At 40.7% G+C, this 26,886-nt stretch overlaps 1 protein-coding gene across 4 annotated transcripts in view; it reads left to right on the forward strand.

The window, feature by feature from the left end:
* LOC127574799 (CSC1-like protein 2) overlaps nt 1-26,886 on the forward strand; it is a 156,979-nt gene that overhangs the window by 31,179 nt on the left and 98,914 nt on the right. For all 4 annotated transcript variants that reach the window (XM_052024162.1, XM_052024163.1, XM_052024165.1 and 1 more), the window contains 2 exons: nt 18,527-18,710; nt 25,509-25,588. In XM_052024162.1, the coding sequence (XP_051880122.1) occupies nt 18,549-18,710; nt 25,509-25,588 (242 nt within the window). In that variant the 5' untranslated portion in view covers nt 18,527-18,548. The remainder of the gene's footprint in view (nt 1-18,526; nt 18,711-25,508; nt 25,589-26,886) is intronic.

The raw sequence follows: 26,886 nt of genomic DNA on the forward strand, positions 1-26,886 counted from the left end.
GAATGCCCCAGCCGACCAAACACCAGAGTGTTCAGGTAGCTTCTGGGCATTGCCTCTGCAATTCACTACACCATGTGGCAATGAGATCTCAGTTTTATTACTACAGGCATACCTGTGGAGACTAAACCTTTCCTCGATTATAATGCTATATAGACCCCAGTCAGCATTAATTCCATTGGTGCTGTCATTCCTAGGAATGGCATCCAGTGTGCTCAATGAGTGAATCCACGTGGGGTCTAACGAGAGTTCTCTACAGCCATAATTCCACTCTCTGTATTCAGCTAGGTCGAGATAAAGACCAGCATTCTATTTAACCCTTCAGATTACGCTTTGTACACGAGGTTTCATGGGTCCGATGGAACTTGCCAAATCTCCGCTCATTCAGAGTAGTTGGCACCTGCCATCAAATCTGATCCGTTGTATTTGATTGGCACAAGTGTCATTAATTATTGTGGGTTTCAGATTTCCAGCAGCTGTGTGCCTTGTATTCTCAATTCCAGCATTGTGTTTTCCTGTCTCCTCGATCATCTCATACTTGCATCTCCAGACAGATCAGCTGTGTAAGAAGCCTTCACCACCCTCCGTCAGCTGGCACTACCACTTGTCCATCAGTCTTTCTCAGTCTCCAGTCTACCATAGACTCCTTTTTGTTCTATCCTCTCCACTCCACTGCTCCTTCCCCACCCGAACCTTCTCTGCAATTTACAATAGCAAATGTTATGATAGCAACATTTAAGAGGCATTCAGATAGACACGTGAACAGGCAGAGGATGGAGGGATATAGATCATGTGCAGGCAGATGGGATTAGTTTAAATCAGCAGAGACATGGTGGGCCAAAAGGCCTGTTCCTGTGCCGTACTGTTCTATGTTTTAACTTAAAACATTACTCAATTTATAAACCTTTCCAAGTTCTGAGTCATTGACCTGAAATATTAATCTGTTTATCTTTACAGATGCTCCTGACCCGTTGAATGTTTCCAGCATTTTGTTTTTATTTCAGATTTTCAGCATCTGTAGGGTTTGGCCTTTTTGATAGCTGTACTGTCAGCAACAACAGATTCAGACTTTCCTTCATTAAATACACTGCAAGTACCTGAAGCCCACATCTGGAAATGATCATTTGGGTTGCCTACATATCTGGGTCACAGAATTAAAAACGTTCATGGCAGAGAAAGAAGCCGCTCACTGTAAATCCAAGCATATAGGACTATCTGTGTTCTCGAGATATATATATGGCACTAATTCTATAGTGCTATCTTTCCTGGGAATGCATCCTCTAAATCCAAGAGTGCTAAATAGCCCAACCCCACTTTCCAGCTCTTAATCCATAGCCTTTTGGGTTAATGCAGATGAAGTGCTCATCTAAGAACTTAAGTTAAAGCTAAATGCTGGAAGTACTGGGCTCAGGCAGCAACTATGCAAGCAAAAAGGGTTTTTGATCTGAATTCTTACAAGCATAAGTACTTAATTGTGAAGATGAGCAACTGTTAAGCGCAGGTAGCTACAGCAGTTAAAAGTCCCACAATGGGTGGAATGTATTTTGGTCCCAGCATCCACATAGCTATGTGACAGGAGCTGCTTTTCCTTGTACCTTCAGCCATTAACCCCCCCCCCCCCACCCCACAGTAGGGAAAGTTCCACCCCACCCACTTCTCCACATTTGTACTTGGTGCATTTTCTGGAGAGTGATCCAACAATTCTGAAAATTGACTTTCTCTACATTGGATCATTCTCTGTGAGCATTCCCTATATTGGATCCAAAGCTAAAACTCAAAATTGGCACTTGTTTAGAAAGAGGTTTCATTCTGTCTGTAACCAGTGTGGGCAGTGCACTGGTGAAGCAGGTTGAGCAGCTGCCTTGCAGCTCCTGTGACAGGGATTCAATCCTGATCTCTGGAGTTTGCATGGTTTCTCTGTGACCACACGAGTTTCCCCCCCCCCCCCACATCCTAGAGAGGTACTGATGGGTTTATTGGCCATAAATTACCCCTAGTTTGGGTGAGCGGTAGGAGAATTGGGTGCATTTAATCGGCATGAGAAAGGTAGTGGGTTGGAGGGAAATGGGATGCTTCTGAGAGCTGGCACAGACTCTGAGTTCCTCCAGCAGGTCGTTTGTTCCTCTATCCCCAATCTTGTTTTGACACAACTTTGCATAAGATAAACATTTACTCTAATGCTGTGGCTGTCCAGTATCAAATCCTGCTGCCTATTGCTGAGTCAGACCGACGGTTTAATTGCTGAGTCATTGCCTAATATGGAGCTAAAGTGCAGTGTGATGGTGAAAGCCACTATCTTAGAATCGTGCTATCTTCATCTGAAAGGTTTTATGCATAAACTATCATCTGAAAGTAAATAAAACCAACACAGCAATGGTGGAATGTTCAATTTGGTGATTACAGCCTGCACAATCGATTAAGTACATAATGATTTCTCGTTTATGGCTGCTTGTACAAGAGATTTTTATTTAATTTTTCATGATCCTGACAATTTGCATCTTTTACTATTGGCCACATGCCCTGACCTTGGTCATTGAGACCCTTTCTGGGGTAGAACAGACCAATTCAACACCTCAATTGGCAAATGTCCTTGGGGATGTTCACTGGTGTGGTTTGTGAGGATTCAAGCTATTTTGGCAGTGGGACGAGTACCAGCATTTGCAAGTGGGTGAATAAGAGAATATTAGGACTAGAGAAGAGTGCAGTACCATATTGGATACGAAGTAGCACTTCCGGGGCAGTCCCTTGACTGACTTCTCTGGTTTTGTGGGTTCTGAAGTGGCAGATATGAGAACCGCAGAATCTTCCACAGGTTGTGTGGAAGTGATTGGGCAGTTTGTGCAGTCATCTACTCCTGCTCACACGAGCTCCGTGCTCCTTATGCATGGCCTCAAGGTTCTCTAGCATTCTGAATCCTCCTCCAGAAAATCCCAGTAGTCAGTAGGGATATCATATTTCTTATGGAGCATGTCATTAAATCTTTCCCTCTGTTTTCCTGGTCATCTCTTCTGATGGCGAAGTTTTCAAATAGTGTGTCTATTTTGTCCATGTCAGTCATGAGAACAAGGCAGTGGCCCAGTGTAGCCGACTAAATATGCCTAGGACCTCTACTGGGAATGTGATCTGGGTCTTGTTACGGACTCGGTGAATGTCCCTTTTAAGATAGAGTTAGTAGTGTGTGTGTGGCATGCTTATGTCAACCAAAGATAAAGGACGTAATGACGTTGTTGAAGAAGTCAGTCAGAGGGGGAGAGAGAGAGAAAAGGGAGAGAGACACCAGCCTGCTAGTTTCTCTATTGATGGATGAGAAACAATAACTGTCTGTCACTGCAACCCACGTATGGAAATTGGAAGTAATCCGGTGGAGTTCACTTTGTTGCTGACCTGTAGAAGGAAACAGGTATTTGTGTGGACGGCCACGAGTCGGATGCTTTTCAGGGTGAGGAAGTCACTACCAAGTAAACGCTGAGGTGTCGTTTGGGTTCTATCATGGAACATTTGGATTTTGTAATTACTCTCTATTTTCCCTCTACATCTACGTTTTATCTTCAGACTACGGTGTTTGTTGAAGAAGCCTTTGCTCATGTTTCACCTTATGGCTTGCTGAACTGAACTTTAAGAACCATTCCTGGACTTGGAGTTTGGGAATTTGCCACACACACACACACACACACAAAGAGTCTAGTTTTGGGGTTAATGTTCAAGGTTTAACATTTTTACTTCTAACATACTAACATCTTTACTTTTATTTTTCTTATTATCGTAAGTAGTTATTAATAAAGTAGTTTTTAACATTGAATCATGACTCGGTGTGTTTCTTTTGTTGGTGGTTCGTAACAGTCTACAAAGATGGGTTTGGAATGCATAAAGTGTGACGGATAAGATTGGGGAGCTGCAAGCGCGAAAGCCATTTGGGAATACGATGTGGCAATAACAGAAAGAAGACATAAATGGCGAGGAGTGGGTGCTAAATATCACTGAAACTGCTCAGAAAAGAAGGATAAAGAGAGAAAAAGAGGAAGGGTGGCAGTACTGATTACAAGTACTGATTACAAAAGAGAGCAGAGTCCAATAGCTACAAATGACTAATGATGGGAAATTGAAATAAAAACATAATGCTGGAAGTACTCTGGTCAGGCTGTGTCTGTGGTGACAGAAACAGCTGAAGTTTCAAGCTGAATCTCGTGTTATAAAGAGCAGATATCTTTGAGGGAGTAAGGACAGAATCCGTTTGGTTTGAGCCAGACAAAAGGAGTATTCTGTAAGTCTTGCTGCAGAGAAATTGTAGATTGAGAGTTGATAAGAAGGAATTTTAACATTGTCCCAATCAACATTTAGCTAATTAGAGTAAATGTAAATTTATGGGATGGGTATGGGAGTTTATGAAGTGTGTTCTTAAGTTTTGACCATCATGATCGTGGCCCAACTAGGAAGGAAGCATCAGGGGGCCTGGTGCTGAGGAATAAGATGGACCACATGGCAATTAGTGATCATCGTATCATCAGGTTTAAATTAGTAATGGAGCAGGGCAAGGATTAATCTGAAGTTGAACTTCTAAACTGGAAGACTAACTTCAATGTGATGAGAGGATTTAGCCAGAGGAAAATGGGACTCAAGGATGACACAAAAAAAAGTAGTGAAACAGTAGGCCTCCTTCAGGAGGAGATCTTTTGGGAATGAGGTGGGTACATTCTCAAGTGGGAAAGGTTTAGGGGACTAAAAGCCAGGTTCTTTGGATTACGAGGGAAATGGAGAACATGAGTATGACATGAATTCTTTGAGAAAACCAGGCTAACCACAATCAGTAGGAGAGAATGTGACAAGATGATGGTGGTTAACATAAACGGGGACCCAGAAGTTTTCTTGCAATATAGATGATATGTGGGTAGTAAGAACAGACAAAAATTGACACAAAGCAAGGCTAGAATATTTAATTAGTTCCTAATATCAGTATTTACTGAAAGGATGCTGAAAAATATGAGAGCAGAAGTGGCAGAGGTCATGGACGAGGTAAAAATTAGTAAGCAACATGTCACTGTCGGTGCTTGGCGCGGAAGGTTGCTCAGGGAAGGAAGTTGTAGAAAACTTTCCCATAATCTTCCAATATTTTCAATGTGTACGGTAAATATGAAGGGTTTGTAAAGTGGCAATATAATAGTAGTTCAAGGGGTGTAAGAGCATTCCAATTAGTTACAAGCTGGTCAGTGTAACATTGGTGGTAAATAAGGTTTAAGAAATGATAATTGAATGTATAAAAGTCAGGTAGGTACAAAGGTTGAGTTAAGGATTTGTAGGAGGCAGCAAGTGTTTGGTTAAACTAATTGAATTTTTTAATATAGTAACAGATTGTGGAAGGGACTACAGTAGATATTGCTGAATTTTAAAGTGTTTAACAATACCACAGAAACCTGGTTTTTAAAAAAATTGAGGCTTGTGGAATAGGAGAATTGGTGCCAGTTTTTAAAAAAAATTGGTTTAACGATGAAAACAATGGGTTGTAATAAATGGTTTTTTCCAAACTGGATGATTAAGAAAAAAATTACTGTTCCCCAAGGGTCAGTGCTAGTACCATTGCTTTTAATGATGTACATTGGGACATGGTAAAACTTCAAAATATGCAGGTGATACTGAACTTGGAGATGAGACAGACAATGAGAATGTCAGTCATTTGTAGCAGGTTGTGGACTAGCAGAATGGACAGGCTAGTAGCAGATTAACTGGATGTAGCCAAGTCTGAGGTGTTGCCTTTTAGCAGAAGGGATGAGGAAAGACGATATAGACTTAATGACAGTTCTAAAGTGTGCAGGCATGAAGGACCTGGGGTTTCCTGTGCCTCTGAAGGTGGCAGGACAAACTGAGAGTAATTAGCAAAGCATATTGTGTCTTGAATTAGCAAAGCATATGGTACCTTGAGTTTCAATAATGTGTTTACTATAAAAGCAGGGAAGTTCTGCTGAACCTTTATACAACTTTGGAGTATTACTTCCAGTTCTGGTTGTTCCTCAGGGTCAATGTGAAAATCCTTGAGGGTACAGATATTTGCCCAATGCTTCCAGGACTGAGCGCTTTTGGGTACATTAGTTTGGAGAAACTTGCACGAGCCTCTTTGGAGCAAAGGCAGATTTAGTGGAGGTGTAAAAGATTATAACACATTTAAATGAAGTAGATGAGGAAAATATGTTCCTGTGAGATAACAGTACAAGGACTTCGGGTGGTGGGGTGCAGTGTATACAAGGGCTAGAGGATGCAGTGTCTTGCTCAAGAGGAAAAGGGAGGGTGTGAGAGAACTTTCAACAAGATCATGGCTGATTCTCTACCTCAGCACCATTTTCCTGCACAATCCCTTTATCCCATAATTCTTCTAATATTCAAAAACCTATCAATCCCAATTTTTGAGCCTCCAAAGCTGTGGTAGAAAATTCCAAAGATCCAGTACCCTTAGAGGGAAGCAATTTTTCAGCATCTTCTAAGGAAACTCCTGGTGTTAGTTGTTAACTTGTCAATTATTCTAGTCTTGCCTTGTGTCATTTTTTTTCTTTGCTCTTTAAATGGTCTATTCTGAGACTGCCCACTGGTTCTAGACTCCTGTCAGGGGAACAAAAAAATCCTTCTGCCCTGAGTTCTCTAAAATTCTGTAGGTGATCCTTGGCCTACTCAATTTCTCGTATGGCAGACCTGCCATCCCAGGAACCACACTAAATCAACCGGTTTGGGTCTGGTTCTGAAAGAGAAGTATCAAGTTACTATTCTCAACTTATCAGAATGTACCTCAGTGCAGTACCTGAGTAAAGGAAGCTGGGATGCATTGACCGTAGAGTAACCCCGAAGGCCTGTGCCTATTATTCCACATGACCTTTTTAAATATTGTCTTTTGTTGAAATTCATGAGGTTTAAGGCTACAGTTGCTTGTTGTATTCTGCAATTTTCTTGAATATTCTGTTATCCAATTCCATCTACGTGTTCACAGATGAAGCCTCTGTAGTGGGCTGGATCTTAAATAACGACAAGACTGAGTACAGGAAGGAAGTAGAGAGCCAAGTGACATGATGTCAAGACAGCCTTTCCATCAATGTCGGCAAAATCAAAAGAGCAGGTCATTGACTTGAGGAAGCAGGGTGGAGTACATGCCCCTGTATGTATCAATAATGCTGAGGTGCAGAAGATTGAGAACTTCAAGTTCCTGGATGTAAACATCACCAATAGTGTGTCCTGGTCCAACCACATGTTATTGGCCAAGAAAGCACACCGGTGCCTCGACTTCCTCAGAAGGCTAAGGAAATTTAGCATGTCACGTTGACCGTCACCAGTTACAGATGCACCGTAGAAAATATCCTATCCGTCATCCAGTCCATCAAGAAAACCCAGGAATGTAGCCAACGTAATCAAAAACTCCTCCCAGCCCAGACATTCTTCTCTTTCCCCCCCCCCCCCCCCCCCCACCCCACCTCCCCTTTGCCATCAGGCAGAAGATACAAAAGTTTGAAAACGAGCACCATCAGGCTCAAGGACAACTTCTGTCCCACTGTTATCAGACTCTTGAACAGACCTCTTGTACGATAAAGATGAACTCCTTGACCTCATGACACCTCATTGTGGCCCTGACTTTATTGTCAACCTGCATTGCACTTTCTCTGTAAATGTAACACTATATTCTGCATTCTGTTATTCTTTTCCCTTTGTACTACCTCGATGTAATTGTTTTGAAATGATCTTTATGGATGCCTTACAAAATAAAAGCTTTTCACTGTATCTCAGTGCATGTGACAATAATAAACCAATTACCATGTATTAATATGGAATCTGAGTTTGAGATTGTATTTACTTAGTCGAACATTGTAGGCAAAAGATATTAATTTTCCTTTTGGTGGTAGTGCAGACTTGCTATTCTATTGGAGATATTGTTAACAAATAATTAATAATGAAGCCAGGTAAACAATGCTTTTGAAGATTCCTTGGTCGCAGTGCTTCTGCAGCCTTTTCAGATGGAACTAGAGGTCTGTGTGGATAAAAACAAATTAAAACCCAACCCAAGTATTTAATTTTTGCACACGTCACCGGAGTCAGGAGGCACTGGCAAAAAAGTGGGGAAAAAGGCTATGCTGCATGTCAGTTGCTGTTGACTAAGGTCAGAGGACATGTGTAGTATTAAGTACATCATCCCTATTTGGATAAAGAACTGATCTAAGTCAGTATGGTGTGATCTAGTCAAGGCCAGAAAGGTCTGACCTGAGCCCAAATATTTTATTAGAGACACCTGACTTGCCATCTCAGGAACCATTGGAATGAATTGGGTTGGGTCAGGTCCTAAAAGAGAAGCAGCAGATTACTATTCTACAATTTATCCAAATGTACCTCACTGTAGTACTCGAATGTCCAGACTCAACAGTCAGGTCAGAGAGCTGGGCTGCAGATGGAGTCAATGAAGAAATTGTTAATCCAGTGTGAACTTAAGCTGTCTGCTATTCTAGCTGTATAACCAATGTTGTCTTTTTTTTGAGGTTGTAAGGAGTTGACCTTGATCAAGAATAACTGAAATTTTAGTGGCTACCTAGTTGTAGAGTCTACTTTTTTCAAAAAAACTGTGGCCCAGAAAAGTTCAACGGTGTAGAATTTAAATTTCTTGGTTGAAAATTTTCACCAATTTTTTTTTTAATGTTTGCTATTTAAGTTTCTCACAACTCATGACTATGTTGGAGTCCGAAGTTTGCTTTCTGTACTTTGATTTCCATTCCCTTTTCTTTACTATCCACTTTGTTGTATCAGTAATTTCTTTCTTCAGCCAGTGTTTTCTGTTCCTGATTGCCATCAAACTCCAATGTAAGCCAAATTTAAGCTTGCATCAGGGTAGAGGAAGTCTGAACCCAAGAGCCTGCACAGACTTCATGTGAAGAGGTTTTGTAAATACAAGGTCAGAGGTGACATTCATTCCGTTGCGGCAGATTTCAAAATACAGAGCACTTGTACAACGTTATCCTGAAGCTGGCAGCCTGCTGTTGCTTCTGTCTTAAATTGTAGCAGCGGTAGGTGAAGAACAGGACAATTTACATGGGAGATATGATCGTTACTGAAATGAGCATTTTATACCAAATCTGTTACATTAGAATTTAATCAGTTGTTTTGAAATGTGAAAGAAGTGTTTCCTGTAGCGGTTAGCATAATGCTTTACAGCACCGGCGACCCGGGTTCAATTCCGGCCGCTGTCTGTAAGGAGTTTGTACGTTCTCCCTGTGTCCGTGTGGGTTTCCTCCAGGTGCTCGGTTTCCTCCCACATTCCAAAGACGTACAGGTTAGGAAGTTGTGGGCAGTCTATGTTGACGCCGGAAGCGTGGCGACACTTGTGGGCTGCCCCAGAACACTCTATGCAAAGATGTATTTCACTGTGTGTTTCGATGTACATGTGACTAATAAAGATCTTAAAAACAAAATGCTGGTAATACTGGTGGGTCAGCGTGGACTGGTTGGGCCGAAGGGCCTGTATCCGTGCCGTATTGCTCTGTGACTCTGCTCAGGAAATCAGGCTGTATTTGTGGCCGGAGTACTTCTAGCATTTTCTGTTTTTATTTTAGATTTCCAGCATTTGCAATTTTTTTTAATGATTTTAGAGGTTTGTGTTGAACCACCAAAGCTGCAGGAGGTTCAGTAGCAATATTTTAGAGCAATGTACTCAAGATCAAGTATTTAAACTTCTACTTGTTATGAAGGATTTGCCATTAAACCTTCCTCAGTCATTGCTACTTTGATCAGAATTCCTGAGCAGGTTCTCAATAAACATAATCCTGCCCTCTAGGAGAATTTACTCTCAGGGCAAGCCAAGACATAACTGATGGCTTTGTAGCTCAGCTTAATTATAGTATTGTTTCTGGAGGCATAATTAAGTAATTTAACCACACCAGTCACTTTATACTCCTTTTTATCATTACAAATGATGCAATGGTACACGTGCATTTTTCTTGGGTGAACTGGATCCTTCTGATGGCAGGGTGTACTTTGCACCGCTTTACTTCCGGTGCAGACAAGTGAAGTTCATTACTTTGCCACACTGCTGGCTTGTTCACAGCCAGAACTCCAGTCACATCTGTCATTGAGTGTAGGTTTAGATCTGTCCAATCCACTCTGCAGTACCACTGAAAGGAGGAGACACAAGACCAGAAGTCAGAGTACACATTCCTTCAAATCTGCTGTTTCATTTAGTTAGATTATGCTGAGCTTCCACATTGATCCCACTCTCCTCTGTTTTGATCCCACTCTCCTGTGTTTTGCCTATCTATATTCCACAGTTGCCTGGTTCTCCAAAAATCAGCTGTTAATCCATTGTTGAACGCGTGCATTGAGTGAATACAGTGGCACAGAATTCCAAAAATTCTCAACCTTGTAAGAATTTCAAGGTAGGCCTAAATGACCAATACCTTGCTCTGAGATCATGATCCATTGTATTTAAATATGTAAAAAAAAGTTACTAGTGATTAAATAGAGGAGGATTTGATTAACCAATAATGAGTGTCCCATGCTTTAGTAAGATATGAAGAGAACATATTTTTCCTTCACTCTGAGGGTGATTTAAAACATGAGAGCTGGAAACATAATCCCCATCTGTTTCTGTCTGTCCGTGGCATGAAATCTGAAAAGCTGGATTTCCATCTTGCTGATTTTGAGAGAGCAAGCAATGTTTTGTCATGTGGTGACCTGCCCTTTTTGCTTCCACCCAGCCTGATGAGCAAGAATGATGTTTGCAAATGTGATTAAATTCTAACCAACATTCACAAAATCCAACCTTGCTGCTGAAGTAACATGATAAATCAGCTCCTTATTTCCAGGTGCAGTTAATGGTAAAATAACCCCGCACACTCATTTAGCACAGAAGCTCCCAAGATTCCTTTTGGCAATTACCCAACATTGGGTTTCTGCCTAAGAGTCTGCTTGTCATTTGGAGTGATGTTTACAAGCAAACCTGTTGCATGCCAATTCCTGGTGCTGTAAATTATGGCTACTACTGCTGACTTCCTGTGGCATGAAAGAGCTGTTCTAAACACTCTGGCAAACAATAATGTAAACTGTCTTAGCTAGCAAGTGCTGCCTGTTTAGTAAGGTTTCATTACAGATGGGTCATTGAAATAATGAGGCTTATCTGGTAAAAGTTTTGTTCCTAGAGTGTCTTTTTGAAATGGGATTGAAAGAAAAGTTGTTAATGAAACACTGGGTTTAATAGAAATTTAACCCTTTGCGCACACCTGTTCAAATGAAAAACTCGTTTGCAAAAATCAATCCCGGGCAGAGAAAGCCCTTCAAACAATTGAGGTAATATTTTTTAAAACCACTTTTTTGTTGAAATTGTCTGAAATGTTTTAGGCGTGCAGTGTCAGCAAGCTGTAGTTATATGGGGCACCAGATCTGGAGTATTGTGCACAGTATTGGTCTCCTTATTTTAAGGACATTACATTGGAAGCAGTTCAGAGTAGGTTTACTAGAATGGGTGATTTGCCTTATGAAAGGTTGTATTAAAACTTGTATTAGCTGGGGTAGGGAAGAGTGAAAGGGGACTCGATTCATGCGTCAGATCCTGTGGAGAGCATGTTTCTGCCAAGGGAAGAATCTAGAACTAGGGATTGCTGTTGGAAAAATGAGTTACCCATTTAAGATGGGATGAAATTTTTTGAGTGCTGTGGGTCTTTGGAACTCTTCCTAAAATGAAGTAGAGACTTTGAATATTTTTAAAGCAGAGGAAGATAGATTTCTGATAAGCAGATGAAAGGTTACCAGAAGTAGGCAGAAGTGTGGAGTTGAGGGTACACATCAACCTTGATCTTGTAACTGGCAGAGTAGGCTTAAAGGCCAAATGGTCTATTGTCTGCAAGTCAAAGATGTGTGTGTTTTGCAACACCTGAATAATTTTTCAATGTCCTACATGTATCAAACCAGTAATAACTCAATAGGATAGACAGTCCATTGCCAAATTGTGGGCATCTTTGAACTGTGGTCTTATACAGAACAGATTTGGGTGGACAGCTCCTAACTTAACTATCGTGGAGCCACAGAAATGCCTCAGTTTCATATCTACAATGTCAGAAAGTCGGTGCTGGTTGTTCAGATTTGCAGAAGATGCTAAACTAAAAGGCAGTGCAAAATCAGTTGGAATAGTGATCCAAAAAAAAGCTTTGGATAAAGTGGATGTGGAGAGAATGTTTCTGTTAGTTGGAGAGTCTAGAATCTGAGGGCACAGCCTCAGAATAAAGGGATGTCCCCTTAGAACTGAGATGAGGAGGAATTTCTTCAGCCAGAGGGTAGTGGATCTGTGGGATTCATTAATGAGATTTAAGCTCTCACCCTCTGGTTGCTAATCCAGTGTCGTAACCACTAAGGTGGTATACTATTTGTAACTGGCTTTTGCTGTTTGTTTGCATTTCCCCACCCTGTGCTCTACCTAAACACCAGTTCCCTCGCACACTTAGTTTGCACTGAACTGATTTGGTTAATTTGGGTGAAGTTATGCCATAGAATTTTAAATATTTCCTGCATCAATATTTAGTCCAATATTTAACTTCTCCTGACTGAGTTTGCTTTGCATCTTTTTGAAATAGCCTGTTTCCTTCAGCCGTTAAAAGCCGGAGGATGGTATGTTATCTTCTGTATCTTCAGTTTGAATGCTCTGAGTGAATTGCAGGGAGTATTAAGGAAGCCTTATTAACACATCTGTTTCCATCTGGGTCTAAAACAAAATAAAAGCAGAAACTTATAGAATTTCATTCTAATTCCTACTATGCTGTATCTTGCAGAAGTTAGAGACCAGTTAACTCAATTGAATGCAAACACAATCATTGTTGAATCACCATTTTTACATACTTATTGCTGATTTTAAAAAGTGAGCGCGTAACATTTAAGGTGATAGAACAATTGGAGTCTGTAACAATACATTGACATTTGGCAAGTTAATGGAACAATAGTGCAAGGTCAAAGTCTAAGAATTGCATGCATTTGAAAAATTTGAATGAGAGCCCAGAGGAAAGGGAGTGACGCAGCACTTGCAGGGGACGGAGAGGAAATGAGCTAAATTCTGAACTAGTGGTTAGATGCTCACTTTTTTCTACCTTTCACGAAAGAAACCCTGTCGGTTGCATAAGTAAGGGAGACTGGGGAAAACCTAGACTTGGCAGTTTCTCTGGAGAGAGAAGTGGAATTAATATTTTCGATCGATAACTGTTCATCATTGACAGGTGCTACCTGACTTGATTATTTCTAGCATTTTCTGTTTTATTCTGGATTTCTAACATCTGCCATGTTTGGCCTTTTTGAAGGAGTATTTGGTACAATGAGCTTTGTTTTAATGTGTGAAAATACATGGAGTAAAATGCAGAAATGGTTGACGATATCCTTGTTTCTGATGGAGTGTAGTAGTGCTCTAGATGTGTTATGAAAGCAAGTTCATGAGCTTTTGGGTCATAAGTGGTAACGTCCTGTTTAGGACATAGAACAGCATAGCACAGGAACAGGCCCTTCGGCTCATGATGTTTGTGCTGACTGTGATGCCAATTTAAACTAATCTCATCTGCCTGCACATGGTCTATATCCTTCCATTCACTGCATGTTCATGTACCTGATTAAATACCACTTAAATGTTGCTGTCGTATCTGCTTCCACCACTTCCCCTGGCAGTGCATTCCAGGCACCTACCACTCTTTTGTATACCGAATAAAAACGTGCCTCGCAAGTTTCCTAAAGCTCTTTTCTTCCTCCTTGCCTTAAATCTGTGCCCTGTGATATTTGACATTTCCACCCTGGGAAAAAGACTTTTGAAGTACATGTAAGTAACCAGCAAATTGTATTTAACATAATTCAGTTTATTGAGCTATCTAGACGGAGAAAGGGAATATAGTAAACAAATAATACTTCTAAAAAGAGGCATTAATCTTTATGAATTTCCTTTTGAGCCCTAGGTGGCATAACCTAACCTAGCGGAACTGGTTCTTCACATTTATGGGGCTCTTATTCAAAAAAAACTTACAATTTCGAAGTAACATACCTGCAGCATGTTATTCGCACTTTTCAAAATGACACGCAGACTTCAAGGTGTTGTGAAAAGTGCTTTATTAATTCAGGCCTTTGTGTCCTGCCAGTTATCAGTTGGGTGTAACCCAAATGAAGTTGAGAGAAATTAATGTTATAAACAAAGCCTGAAAAATCTGGTTACTGAACTCCTGAGTTTATACTGTCATCCAACTGCACTGCGTAGCCCATTTTTGATCCTACAGTCCTTCTGCCATTACAGATTAAATGCTACTAGATGTTGTTGATTGTTCAGCAAATCCCAGTGGTCTAGTAATGAGTTGGACATATGAGCACATCACTACTTAGAGTTCAAATATCCATTTTTGAAATCTTATTTTTTAATGAAATAGTAAGTATTAACTTATTTTAAAATTTGTCTTCATCTGCTTTTAACGTTGAAACAAATTTTCTGTAAACGTTAACTGTTGAAGTTAATAAACTACTCACTAGAGGAGACACTTAGTGATTAGCATCTCCCATGTGATGATTTGAAATGTGACACAGAACTATTTCTCTCAACTGTGCTGCCTCTGAGATATTGGTAGCACATTGGCTTTTGCTCACAAATAGATGGGTCTCAAAGCAAAAAAAAACTGCAGATGTTGGAAAGCTGAAATAACAGGAAACGCTAGAAATACTCTGTAGGTCAGACAGCATCTGTGTAGAAAGAACCAGAGTTAATTTTCCATGTTGATGCTCTCAACCTGTCATTTTTGTTCAGCTGTATCAAATATCCTCTCAACCATCTTCACTCCATGGTGATCAACCTTAACTTCCCCACTCTCATCTTGTGTGATATCTTTCAACCTTGGCACCATTCTAGTAAATCTGTTCCGCGCTCTTTCCAGGACTTCACATCCTCTTAATGTGTGAAGACCAGAATAAGACAAAATACTGTTGCTGAGGCTTAACTAGAGATTTAAAATCTCTAGATAAGCACATACTTTGGAGCGTAACAGGTGGTTTAGAATCTGACGTAGTGGACCTTGTGTGGCAATGATAGTTGCACTTAAAACCATTGGAGTGAGATTGTGAAAGTGTGTTTATGCTATGAGCATTTACAAAGGTGTTCGAGAGGACTGTGCTTGGCAGTTGAAGTAATTTTAATTGACTTCCTGGAAAATTGGTATTTTCCTTGCTCGTTAGTTGCATTTTAATATATGAGGGAGCAATTGTTAATCTGGATCCCTGTGGTTAATTTTTTTTGTACAAGCAATATAGGCATCACTGGCAAAACACTGACTATATCCTAACTCTGCCCCTCATGATTTTATAAACCTCTACAAAGTCACCCCCCCCCCCCATCCCCCTGCACTCCAGTGAGAATAAACCCAGCCTACCCAATCTCTTTGTAACTACAACCCTCCATTCCAGGCAACATCTTGGTGAATCTCTTCTGCACTCTATTGCTACCACATCTTTCATGTATTGTGTATAGTTCTGGTCATAGTGCTACAGGAAGTGTTTTATACAGTGGCAACGCGACGTCCCAACTCTTGTATTCAATACCTTAGTCTGTGAAGGCCGCCTTCACTACCCTATCCACCTGTGTCGCCACTCTCAATGAGCTACAGACTTGCACCCCAGTGTCCCTCTGTATATCAATGCTCCTGGTCTCCCATTTAGTCTATATATCCTACCAGAATTTGACTTCCCAAAATGTGTTATCTCACTTGTCAGGATTAAATTGTATCTGCATCCCTCCGCTCAACTTTCCACTGATCCATGTCCTGCTTTGTTCCTAGACAGCCTTTTTATAATTGCTATCTATGATTCCACCAATTTTCTTGCCCTCTGCAAATTTTACTGATCAGATCACTTGCCTTCTCTCCCATGTCATTTATACCTGGAACAAACAACAAAGATCCCCACACTGATCCCTGCGGTCCACCACTTGTTATAGACTTCCAGTCAGGAAAACACTCACCTGCAACTACCCTCTGCCTCAGATCACCAAGCCAGTTTTGGATTCAATGAATGTATTGCCTGAGCTGAAAGAGTTAAATCATGAGGATAGTTTGCATTCCATTCTCTTGAATGTAGAAGCTGAAGGGGCAATTTAATTAGGGTTTAAGATGATTTTTAAAAAAATTACTAGGACAGACATGAACTTCTTTCTTTAATGCTAGAATGAGGAACAAAGTGGCATAGAGTTACTGCACATATCAGCACAGTTGAATCACATGACACAAAAGGAACATTGCTAGCATGGATACGAAGTTGGTTAAGTTGCAGACAAGAGTCATGGTGAATTCTGGTTTTGAACCAATAGAAGGTGAATAGTGGCATTTCCCAGGTTGCTATGGCCATTTTTTTTTGTTGTTGGACTATTATTGATTTAGACTTGAGTCTAAATTTGCAGAAAGCCCAAAACGTAGTATTGTGAAAAGCAGTGTGATTTTTTTTTTATGGTTATTTTCAAGATCTGATCACTGCCAACAAGGCCAGCATTTATCGTGCATACCTGATTGCCCTTGAAGATGGTGGTGAATCGCTCCCTTGAACCACCGCACTCCTTCTGGTGAAGGTGCTCCCACAATGCAGGAAGTTCCAGGATAGCAGTAATATAGGATGGGAAAAATATTGCTAAGTTGGCATGGTGTGCAACTGGGAGGGGAAACCTGCGTGTGGTGGTTCCCAAGCACTTGCTGCCTTTCACCTTGGTGGTTGAGGTCATGAGCTTTGGAGGTCCTGTTGGAGTGGCCTTGGAGAGTAACTGCAGTACATTTTGTAGATGGCACACTGTAGCCACCATGCGCCATTGGTGGAAGGAATGAAAGTTTAGGGTCGTGGGTGGGATGCCAATCAAATGGACTGCTTTGTCCTGGATGTGGTCGAGCTTCTTGAGAGCTGTTTGTCCTGCCCCTCCCGACTCCATTTCATCATGCTGCTGGTTTATGCCTTGTGCATAGTAGAAAGTCCTTGGTGTCAGGATAAAAGAAATGTCATTGAAGTAGCTGAAGGTGGTTGGGTCTAGGATGATGTCCTGGCATATCACTGCGGGGTTAATGGCAGGAATGGCCGATGGTGGAATAGGCAGACGCATGGCACGTGGAGCTTAATGTGGACAAATGTAAGACGAGTGAGGAGAGGCAATGTAGAATCAAAGGTGCTGTTTTAAAAGGGGTACAGGAGGAGAGGAACCTGTGGCTGTGGATGCACAAATCATAAGCAGGACGGGTTGAGAAAGTGGTAAATAGGACCTACACAATTCTGAGCCTCAGTTGAGGCGGAATAAAAACAGGACAATTACGCTGTACCTTCTAAAGCATTAGTCTGGCATTCACTGGTGTATGTTTGGCTCTAATCATCACATTCTAGAGAGGATGTGGTCCAGCAAAGGTTTAAGTATGATTCCTGGGGTGAAGGACTACAGTTGGAAGAATAAGGTTGGAGAGGCTGGGACTGTTTCCTCTGGAGAAAAGGCTGAGAAAATAAAAATGTGACAATGTGGGGTCTCAACAGAGTTTATGGGGTCAGCTGTTGCAGTGCAAAGGTCGAGTACTATCGGTCACAGGTGTGAAATAAAAGGAAAGAGCATTGTGTGACGATAAACTTTTAAATAGCTTGGGTTTGAAATCTGAAATGCACTGCCTACGTTATGAAAGCATGCTTTTTGCCATTAAAAATAGCATCACATTGCAAGGCCAGATAATTTCCTGCTTTAGATGTGAATGAGGTATTCCACAGGAGAAAAGGTGAATTAGAGAACATTTTATTAACTTTGGGGACCTTTATTTGATGGTGGTACCTGATGCCTGTAGAATCTCAAGATAATCAAACAAAAACAGTGTAGGCTTTTGCATACAATTGCCTCTAGTTACCTTTGCCCAACTGGGAAATGATTTTAAAAAGTGCCACCAGTCAGGTGGGAAGAAGAAAACGTCATCTAGGTTACTGCAGCTTAGGTGAGACATTTTGCAGTATGAGAGACTGTGAGGGAAATGCACTTTGCACATTTTCAACATTCTAGCTTTAGACATAGTAAATAGTCCCACTATAATCAGAGGATAAAACCATGACTGTCAAGAACGCTTTTCGAGAATTATTAGCAATGATCTTGGTAATGATACAAGCACACATTGCCTGTTTTCACTCTGTCCACTAACCTTGTCTTTGGTTTGTATTTTATCCCCTCCAAAGCAATCTGCACCTCTCGCTGTACCCAGGCAGTCTTGCCGAGAAAGCAGAGCAGGTGGTCCCCTTTCTGTACTAAAGGTGCAGCTGTTCATCTTGTCAGTAACGAATGGGCACCCTTGTATCATTCACTTTCGGCAGTGATTTCATTCACAGATTAAAAACTAATATCTTCCTCCAACCCCAACCGCTTTGTGTGTTCTTTGTTACTTTGCTTCTTACAATCACTTCGTAAAGTTGAAGTCGATTGTTGCCAAAAAAAAGAGATGGACTTGTTGAATTTGTGCTTGTCATTATCGATTTATTCATAGCATGTTAGAAATATTCAGTAGTTTCTTTCTTTTCTTTGCAGATAAAATGATGAAGAAATAAAGATGACATCTAACTTCGAGTCAACCATCAGCTCCAGTGTGACTGTGAATTCTAATGCAACTAAGGAGTACTGCTACAGTGCTCGGATAAGAAGTACTGTGCTGCAGGGCCTGCCCTTTGGAGGGGTTCCTACTGTGCTTGCACTAGATTTTATGTGCTTTTTGGTATGTATGCATTGTTAGACTGGTATGTTAAGCATGTTAATATTTCCATAAGCTTTTTTTTGTCAACTATTCTATTGGTTTTTAAAAAAAAACATTCAAAAGCTACTGCTGCTAATCTTGCTTGTCTGTGGAATATACCTGGAATTTCCTGTCAAGAAAGCCAGAAGAACAATGCCACAAATACCACAAACACTTCAGAGGCCAATTACTAATTTTGCACGGTCTTAAGCATTCCCTGGAGATTCAGGATGACTTGCTTCCCTCCTGGTTCTGAGATGACTGAGTCCGATATAGGAACCTCAAACTCTCCACAACTGATGAGACAGGAGGATATGGGTTGGGTGCGTAGTTTGTGAGGTAGTACATTTCTTCTATTTAGGCTGGGGTCTCATGACCCTCCTGTGTGCTGCTACTCCTCCCATTTGAAGCAGTGGTGGGCCAGGGATTTGCAGGAGTATAGTGAGGCACATTAGTTTTCTTGGATGAGGCTTCGAGATTACCCGTCAATCTTCCTCTGTCCATCTGGTAAATCTCTTCCCATGACGGAGCTTGGATTTTAGCAGTCTGGTGTTGGGCATTTTGTGGAGGCAGCATCGTGAGGTCATTTCCATTTCCTGCAGTAGGTGATACATATAGGAGGCCAGAGAGCACTGCTGCCTGGTAGACTGAGTTTTGTGCCCCAGCTGAGGTCTTGAACTTTAAACACTTCTCCTCAGTTAACTGGCACACTGAAAGCAATGGGGAATTTTATCATCAATGTCTGCCTTCACAGAGGTGACTCCAAGAGGTACAAGCTCGCTGGTGAAAATTTAAGTCTTGACCATTCTATTCCAAGTGCCTTTTAAGTGATGTAATCGAAGCTCCCAAGTGTCTGTCCTTGTTCAACAATGCCTTGAAAATCCATAGCCAGTTTCTCTTCACAAGTACAACATCTTTGAACTCCTTGCCTAGCAGGTCAATGAGGCAGCTCACTACCACCACCTCGAGGGCAGTTGAGAAGGGCAATTGAGGGTTGACGACAAGTGCTGGCCTTGCCAATGGCACCCATATCCCATGAGTAAATTTATAAATAAAATTGGCCACAGCCAGAGTGTTGGTCACTGCAAGGCAGGAAGGATGGACTTCCATTAAAAGGAGGCCAAAGGAGATGAATGTGGCAAGGAATGGAGAATTTTACCTATGCAGATAGATTTGATCAGCTAAGCTGCTTTTGTTTTAAGGGGAGATATGTATGTGAAGTGCACAAAATTGAAGGGCCTAATTTCCCTTGGCACAGAGCTCGGTAACCACAGCATATAAATTTAAAATAAACTTTAATTGGTAGAAGAATTGGAAGGGAGGTGGAAGAAAGATCCTTTCGACAAGAGGGTGAAGACGAACCTGGATACTTGGTCCAAGCCCAGTGACCCAGCTATATGTATTGAGTTGAGGTTGGGTATCAAAAAAAACTTATGTCGTCAGGCTTGAGTTGCTTTGGGTTTTAATTATGTATCCAAGCTGGTCAGGTTTCAGAATTTTGTGACTGGAAGATGCATTACTCAAGGTCCAAGGACCTTGTGTAGCATATTTTAATGATCTGGACAAATATAAGGAGCATAATACAGTAGTTTGCAAATTACACACAAATGTGGTTGATAGTGAGGAGAAATTCTTAAGATTGCAGGAAGATTTAGTCAATTGGACAGAAATGTGAGTTCAATTTGTCAATCTCCAAATGACATTTAATGAATTTGGATGTGGGCAGCTGCTACAAGGCAAGGCAATACAGAATGCCAGGAAAGACTAAGTAGTGTGGAATGCATTCCCTTCTTAGCCAAGTCACAAAATGTAAGAGCTGTTGGGTTGTATTGCAACTGAATATATTAGTGGTTGGACAACAGCCTGATAAAGCTTCCTTGCTTTGGACCACAAGCCCATGCTTGAATTTGGTATGTTCTGCCAATGTACAAGTCGCAAACTAACTGACCATTCCTACACCTCCCTTCACACAGCAGTAACCCTCCACCCCTTCCCTCCGCCCCCCCCCCCCCCCCCCCCCCCCCAAGCCCCAGCTTTCTGCACCAGAAGAATAATTGGGTAGTTATGTTACTTGGAGCAACATAACTAGTCTCAGGGTGGTACTGGTAGAATTCTGGAAGTTGGTCATAGTTATACAGCATGGAAACAGGTCCCTTAGCCCATCTGGTCCATGCTGACCAAGTTGCCTGCCTGAGCTTGTCCTGTTTGCCTGCATTTGACCCATATTCCTCTAGACCTTTCCTATCCACATACAAGTCCAGATGCCTTTTAAACAATGTATTTGTACCTGCTTCTACCACTTCCTCTGGCAGCTTGTTTCACATACCCACAGCCCTCAGTGTGGATGGACAAAATTTCCTCTCGGGTCCTCTCTAAATTTCTTCCCCCCCCCCCCAATCTTAAACCTGTGCTCTCTAGTTTTAGACTCCCCTACCCTGGGAAAAAGACTACCATTCACCTCATCTGTGTCCCTCTTGATATTATAAACCTCTATAATTCCAACTTTTGTTCCGAAATCTTTTTTTGACACTATTGATTCTAAAATTCTTTCATATATTTGGCAGAATAAAAACCCAAGGCTAAGTAAGAAATATTTACAAAAACTTAAAAAAGGATGGTGGTATGGCCTTGCCTAACTTTAGATTATATTATTGGGCAATCAATATTAGATATTTAATTTTTTGGATACAAGATTCAGATGTAGTTCAACGCCCCAAATAGGTACACCTTGAGTCCCAGTCAGTACTTGAATTTTCATTAGTTTCTATTTTAGGAGCTCCACTCCCTTTTGCACTTACCAAATTAAGTAAACATATGATTAACCCAATTGTTAAACATACAACATGAATATGGTTTTAATTTCGTAAATTTTTTTGGATTGAATAAATTTATTCTATCAAGTCCCATTCAATCTAATTTTTTCTTTCATCCCTCCAGAGTTGACTCAGCTTTTTCCATATGGAAAAGGAAGGGAATAGTATGTTTTCGTGATTTATTCATTGATAACTGTTTTTCATCTTTTGAACAATTGTCTAACAAATACAATTTGCCTAGATGACACTTTTTTCGATATTTGCAAATTAGAAATTTTTTAAAAGCTACTATACCCTCTTTTCCCACACCTTACAAAACTGAAATTACGGAAAAAATTTTTGGTTTTTAATTCTTGTCAGAAGGGCTTGATAGCAATACTTTGATTTAATTATGAAAATTCGTTCAGAACCACTGGACAAAATTAAGAACGAATGGGAAAGTGAACTCCAGACATCTGTACCTGCAGAGACTTGGAAGAAAATTCTTCATTTAGTTAATACATCTTCAATGTGTGCCAGACATTCTTTGATACAGTTTAAGGTAGTTCACAGGACCCATATGTCAAAAGATAAGCTAGCTCGTTTTTATCAACATACATCCTATATGTGATGGATGTAAATCGAATGTGGCTTCTTTGACACATATGTTTTGGTCCTGTCCTCCTTTGGAAAAATATTGGAAAGATATTTTTAACATTATTTCAAATGTATTGAAGATTGATTTACAACCTCATCCTATCACTGCAATTTTTGGTTTACCAAGGATAGAATCTGGCCATCTATCTGTCTCCGCTAACCGTATGATTGCCTTTGTTACATTAATGGCCAAACGATCCATTTTGCTTAAATGGAAGGATCCAATACCCCCTACTACTTTTCAATGGTTCTTTCAAACTATATCATTTTTCAACTTGGAAAAAATTAGGAGTGGTACTGTTGATCCTTCGGTTAAATTTGAAGAAGTTTGGAGTCCATTTATTCAATATTTTCACATGATATAGATCCCCTTATAATCTTTCAATTTAGAGGAGCAGAGTTGATGACATAATATTGCTCTGTTTCTACTGAGAAATTTTAGTCCAGTTCTTTTTTTCTGCTTTTTTAATTTTTTTTCTTTAGCTTAGTTTGGTTTGATATATTGTTTGTAATTTTTCTTATTGTTTTGGGGATTTTTTCTTTCTTTTATATTTTATAATAAATCTTTTTCTTGTATATTATATTCATTCACTGACAGATCGTTGGATCTACAGATTTTTTTATACTTCATTGTTCTTTATGATTATCCATGTCATGATTGTTCTCCTGATCTCTTTGTATTATGTGTATAAACATTGATATATTAATCTGTATTAATTTGAAAACTAATAAAAAGATTGAAAAAGAAAAGAAACCTCTATAAGGTCACCCCTCAGCCTCCTTTGTCCCAGACCATCCAGTCTCTCCTTGTGACTCAAGCCCTCCTGTCCGGGCAAATTCCTCATGAATCCTTTCTGCACCCTTTCCAGCTTAATGACATCCTTCCTATAGCAGGGTGACCAGAACCGCACACATTGCGGTCTCACCAACGTGTTGTACCACTGCAACGTAATGTCCCAACTCCTGTACTCAACTCCCTGACCGATGTAAGCAAACGTGCCAAATGCCTTCAGTATGCCCCAGCCTATCCAGTCTCTCCTTCATGACTTCTTCCCCCTCTCTCTCTCCCCCCCCCCCCACCCCACCGACTTTTTCACTGTCCATTTTGTCTTTCATTTCTTTTGCATTCTTTCTCCCTCCAATAATGCTAGTCAATTTTTGCCTACAGGAATTTGTCATAGTAAATTTGAGAAGAGCCACCTGCGACTCAGAAGGAAGGAAAATAATCCTGACTCAAATCTAGCATTTGTCACTTTCGTTGCCTTTTTGAATTTCATGCTTTGTACAGCTGTTCAAGATGTCTGCTAAATTCAAATATAAGTCTATCTGACAAATGAAATGAGCTTGAAGTACAAATTCATTCATTCATTTTCACACACAAAGCTATTAAGCTTCATAAATCCCAGCTGTATAGCTTAAGTAGTATTTATGCTGTTCTCAAAGCTGGAAAAGCTTGAGGAATCTCAGATTTCCAAGAGTGCCGTGTAAGTTTAGCCCGTTTAAATCAAGCAGTTTTGCAGAGTAGATCACTGGGTTGGTTGGAGCTTGGGCAGAGAAGAAAGGGATTAAAAATAACATAGTTGGGTACGTGGGGATCTGATAAATCTGAAAGAGGGTACACAGTAAAGAAAAGTTTGGGGACATCTTGCAGAGGTTCGGCAGCAGTGATGTGAATATTAAAACTAAAACAGAATCGAAGCAAGGTTATTGTAAGCAAAATAAAAATCTCATTCCTCTAAATTTTGAAGGGCTCAGTGACCTCCTGTTCCTATGTATTATTTTGCGTCCCAGGTTTCCAAACCTGATTGCCTACAAAACAGACAAGTCCAGATGCTCGAATCTTTGAGGCCCACTGTTCAGTTTATGCACTCTGCCAATCCATGTATGGAATAAACCATGAATGTATAGCATATTGCAACCCAAGAACAATTATAAATAATGCAAGGAATTGCATTGACCCATTGACAAGAAAGCTGACCTGAGGGCTAAATGTTTGTTTTTTTTTGCCCAATTCAATTACAGTCCTCTTCCTTTGAACCATTGCTAATACTTCCATGTATTATGGACATGTACATTGACTACAACAACGCACTTAAAAATGAAAGTTAAACAACGGATTCTGGAAATACTCGGCAGGTCAGGGTGCATCTATGGGAAGATGGAGTTAACGTTTTGGGTCGAGTGGGGGATCACTTTTGATGGGGTAAAACCAGGGTGACCGTGGCGATAAGCTGTAAATGAGATTATCTGGTCAGTGAGTGAATGGAAGCAGTTAGAGAGTGAGACCATAGACAGAAGAATGTAGGAGTTGCAAAATGCAGAGCTGGAAGATGTGTAGCAGGTCAGGCTGGGCATGTCCTCCACTCCCTGTGTGGTGGGGGGGAAGAAAAGGAAAAAAGGGGCAAAAAAAAATAGAAATAAGCCAAGGCAATATCTGATACAGACAGATACTGATGCAGACAGAAATCAAGTTACCCGAAGTTGTAGAATTTAATATCAAGTCCAGGAGGCTGCAATGTGCCCAGATGGAAGATGAGGCACTGTTCCTAAAGTTTGACTTGTTGTAACAGTGCAGGGAGCAACAGTCTGATAGGTCAGAGTGGGATGGGGAATTAAAGTGGCAGCCTTCGGGAAGCTCGGGGTTGCCCCTGCAGACGGAGTGCAGGTGTTCTGCAAAGCAGTCACCCAGTCTGTTGTCTGCTCTCCAGTGTAGAGGAGACCACATTGTGAACACCGAATACAGTTCACTAGACTGGAAGAAGTGCAAGTGAATCGCTGCTTCACCCGGAAAGATCATTTGGGTCCCGGGATGGTGGGAATGTTGCATCGCTTGTGTTTGCAAGACAAAGTGCTGCAAGAAGGGGGACGGTGGTGGGAATGGAAGAATGGACCTGGGAGTTGTGAAGGGAACGGTCCCCGTGAAATGCTGAAAGGGGGAATGGGGAGATTTGTCTGGTGGTGGAGTATCTTTGAAATTGGTGGAGATTGTGGAAAATGATCTGTTGAACGCTCTTGGGGTGGAAGGTGAGGACGGGAGTTCTGTCCTGGAGGAGCGAGGGTGAGAGCAGTGGAACAGGAAATGGATGAGATGAAAATGACCTTGCTAATTCACTTAAATATGATATTGTTAATTCTTGGTATTCAGGTTAGCCACGTGTAAATGGCGGTGATGAATAAAGTTGTATTGAGGGGCTTCTCAGTTCTGCCAGGATGTGCAGGTCCATGACCCAATCACACAGAATAAATCATTTAAGCCGATGGCCGTCATTGAATGTGCACTGTGCATATTTGTTAGCTATTAACTGTTTTCATCATCTTTGTTTTATTTTAGGCACTCTTGTTTGTGTTCTCCATTCTACGGAAACTGGCCTGGGATTATGGGCGTCTTGCACTGGTTTCGGATGCTGACAGGTAACAGCATGAAGTAGTGGTCTGTGTTTAAATTTTTCTGTTACTATTAGCACATGTTGAAGGATCACAGTACATTCTAACCCTTAATTTTTTTATATATATGTTATACTGAGAACATTGGAGTCTGTACATTCAGTCATCTAGGTTGAGACTGATCTGCAGATTGTGTGTATGTTTGTGTGAGGTTTCTGATTTCATTTCAGAATAAACTGACTAAGATTTTGTACCCTCTTGTGTCTATTCCACTTGCAGCAACAGGTTCTCCGCATCCAACCCAAATCCATTATTTAAAAAGAAATTAGTAGATAAGCCCTTCATTATTATAAAGTAATTCAAATCATTCACTGCTCTCCTGACCTATCGTTTAAGCCCCGGTTCATTAGTGAATCGGGGACGCCCTCAAGATCACTGTATCCTTCCCAAAATTGAACTGCAGATGGGATCAGACCAGTGCTCTACACTTTTTTTTATTGCTTCTTGACATACAGGCCAGCATTCTATCAGAATCCTGGAATAATACCACACAGAAGATTAATGCATTGCAGTTCTTTATAACTCATTATGTTAAAAATAAATCATTTTTCCCTTTAGCTCAATTCTTCTAGCTACTGACCTTGCCATTGGAAGCAATGGTAGGTTCAATAACTAGAAGGGAGTAGATGCAGTCCAAACATTTGAATACTCAGTAAACTCTTTAAATTTTACTCTCTTTGCACCCGTGCACAAGCTTTTCAGAAGCCATCTTGTGACTTTCACAATTTTTTTCCCTCTTCCCCCATGGTTGAAAGCTGAGATCCTAGGTTAAGGAAACATCATACTCTGTTAGTCAGAGAATATTCCCTACTTGTCCTTGGCATCCAAACTACTTGCCAACCTTTGACACGGCAGTTAGTAATTAAATATTTAATATTAAATTTTGAAGTCTTTTTTAAAAAAAAGAGCTAGTGTTTTTTTTTGTTGGTGGGAGTGGACTGGGGAGCGAATGGGTCAGTTAAGTTGAAGTAGAAGCACATGATAGGTGGGAATTAATATAAGGGACTGGAGTGTTCATTTCTTAGGCCAAGATGCTTTAAGGAGCCTGTCACTTCACAGTACTGAAATTCATTTCTGTGTATCTTTGGAGACTAATTTTAGTTTGCAACTCGTACTGTAACAATACCTCTGCATATAGTTGAAATGCATCCTAATTTATGGAACTTTTGTTTCTAAAATGGGCACTGACTCACTTTTCTGGCCCACCTCCTGATCTCTCTAATTTAGATATTCTTTCCAAAAATAAATCCCTAATAGTTGTGTTT

Source organism: Pristis pectinata, chromosome 10 (genome assembly GCF_009764475.1).
Source record: "Pristis pectinata isolate sPriPec2 chromosome 10, sPriPec2.1.pri, whole genome shotgun sequence".
In the NCBI taxonomy this organism is placed as follows: domain Eukaryota; kingdom Metazoa; phylum Chordata; class Chondrichthyes; order Rhinopristiformes; family Pristidae; genus Pristis; species Pristis pectinata.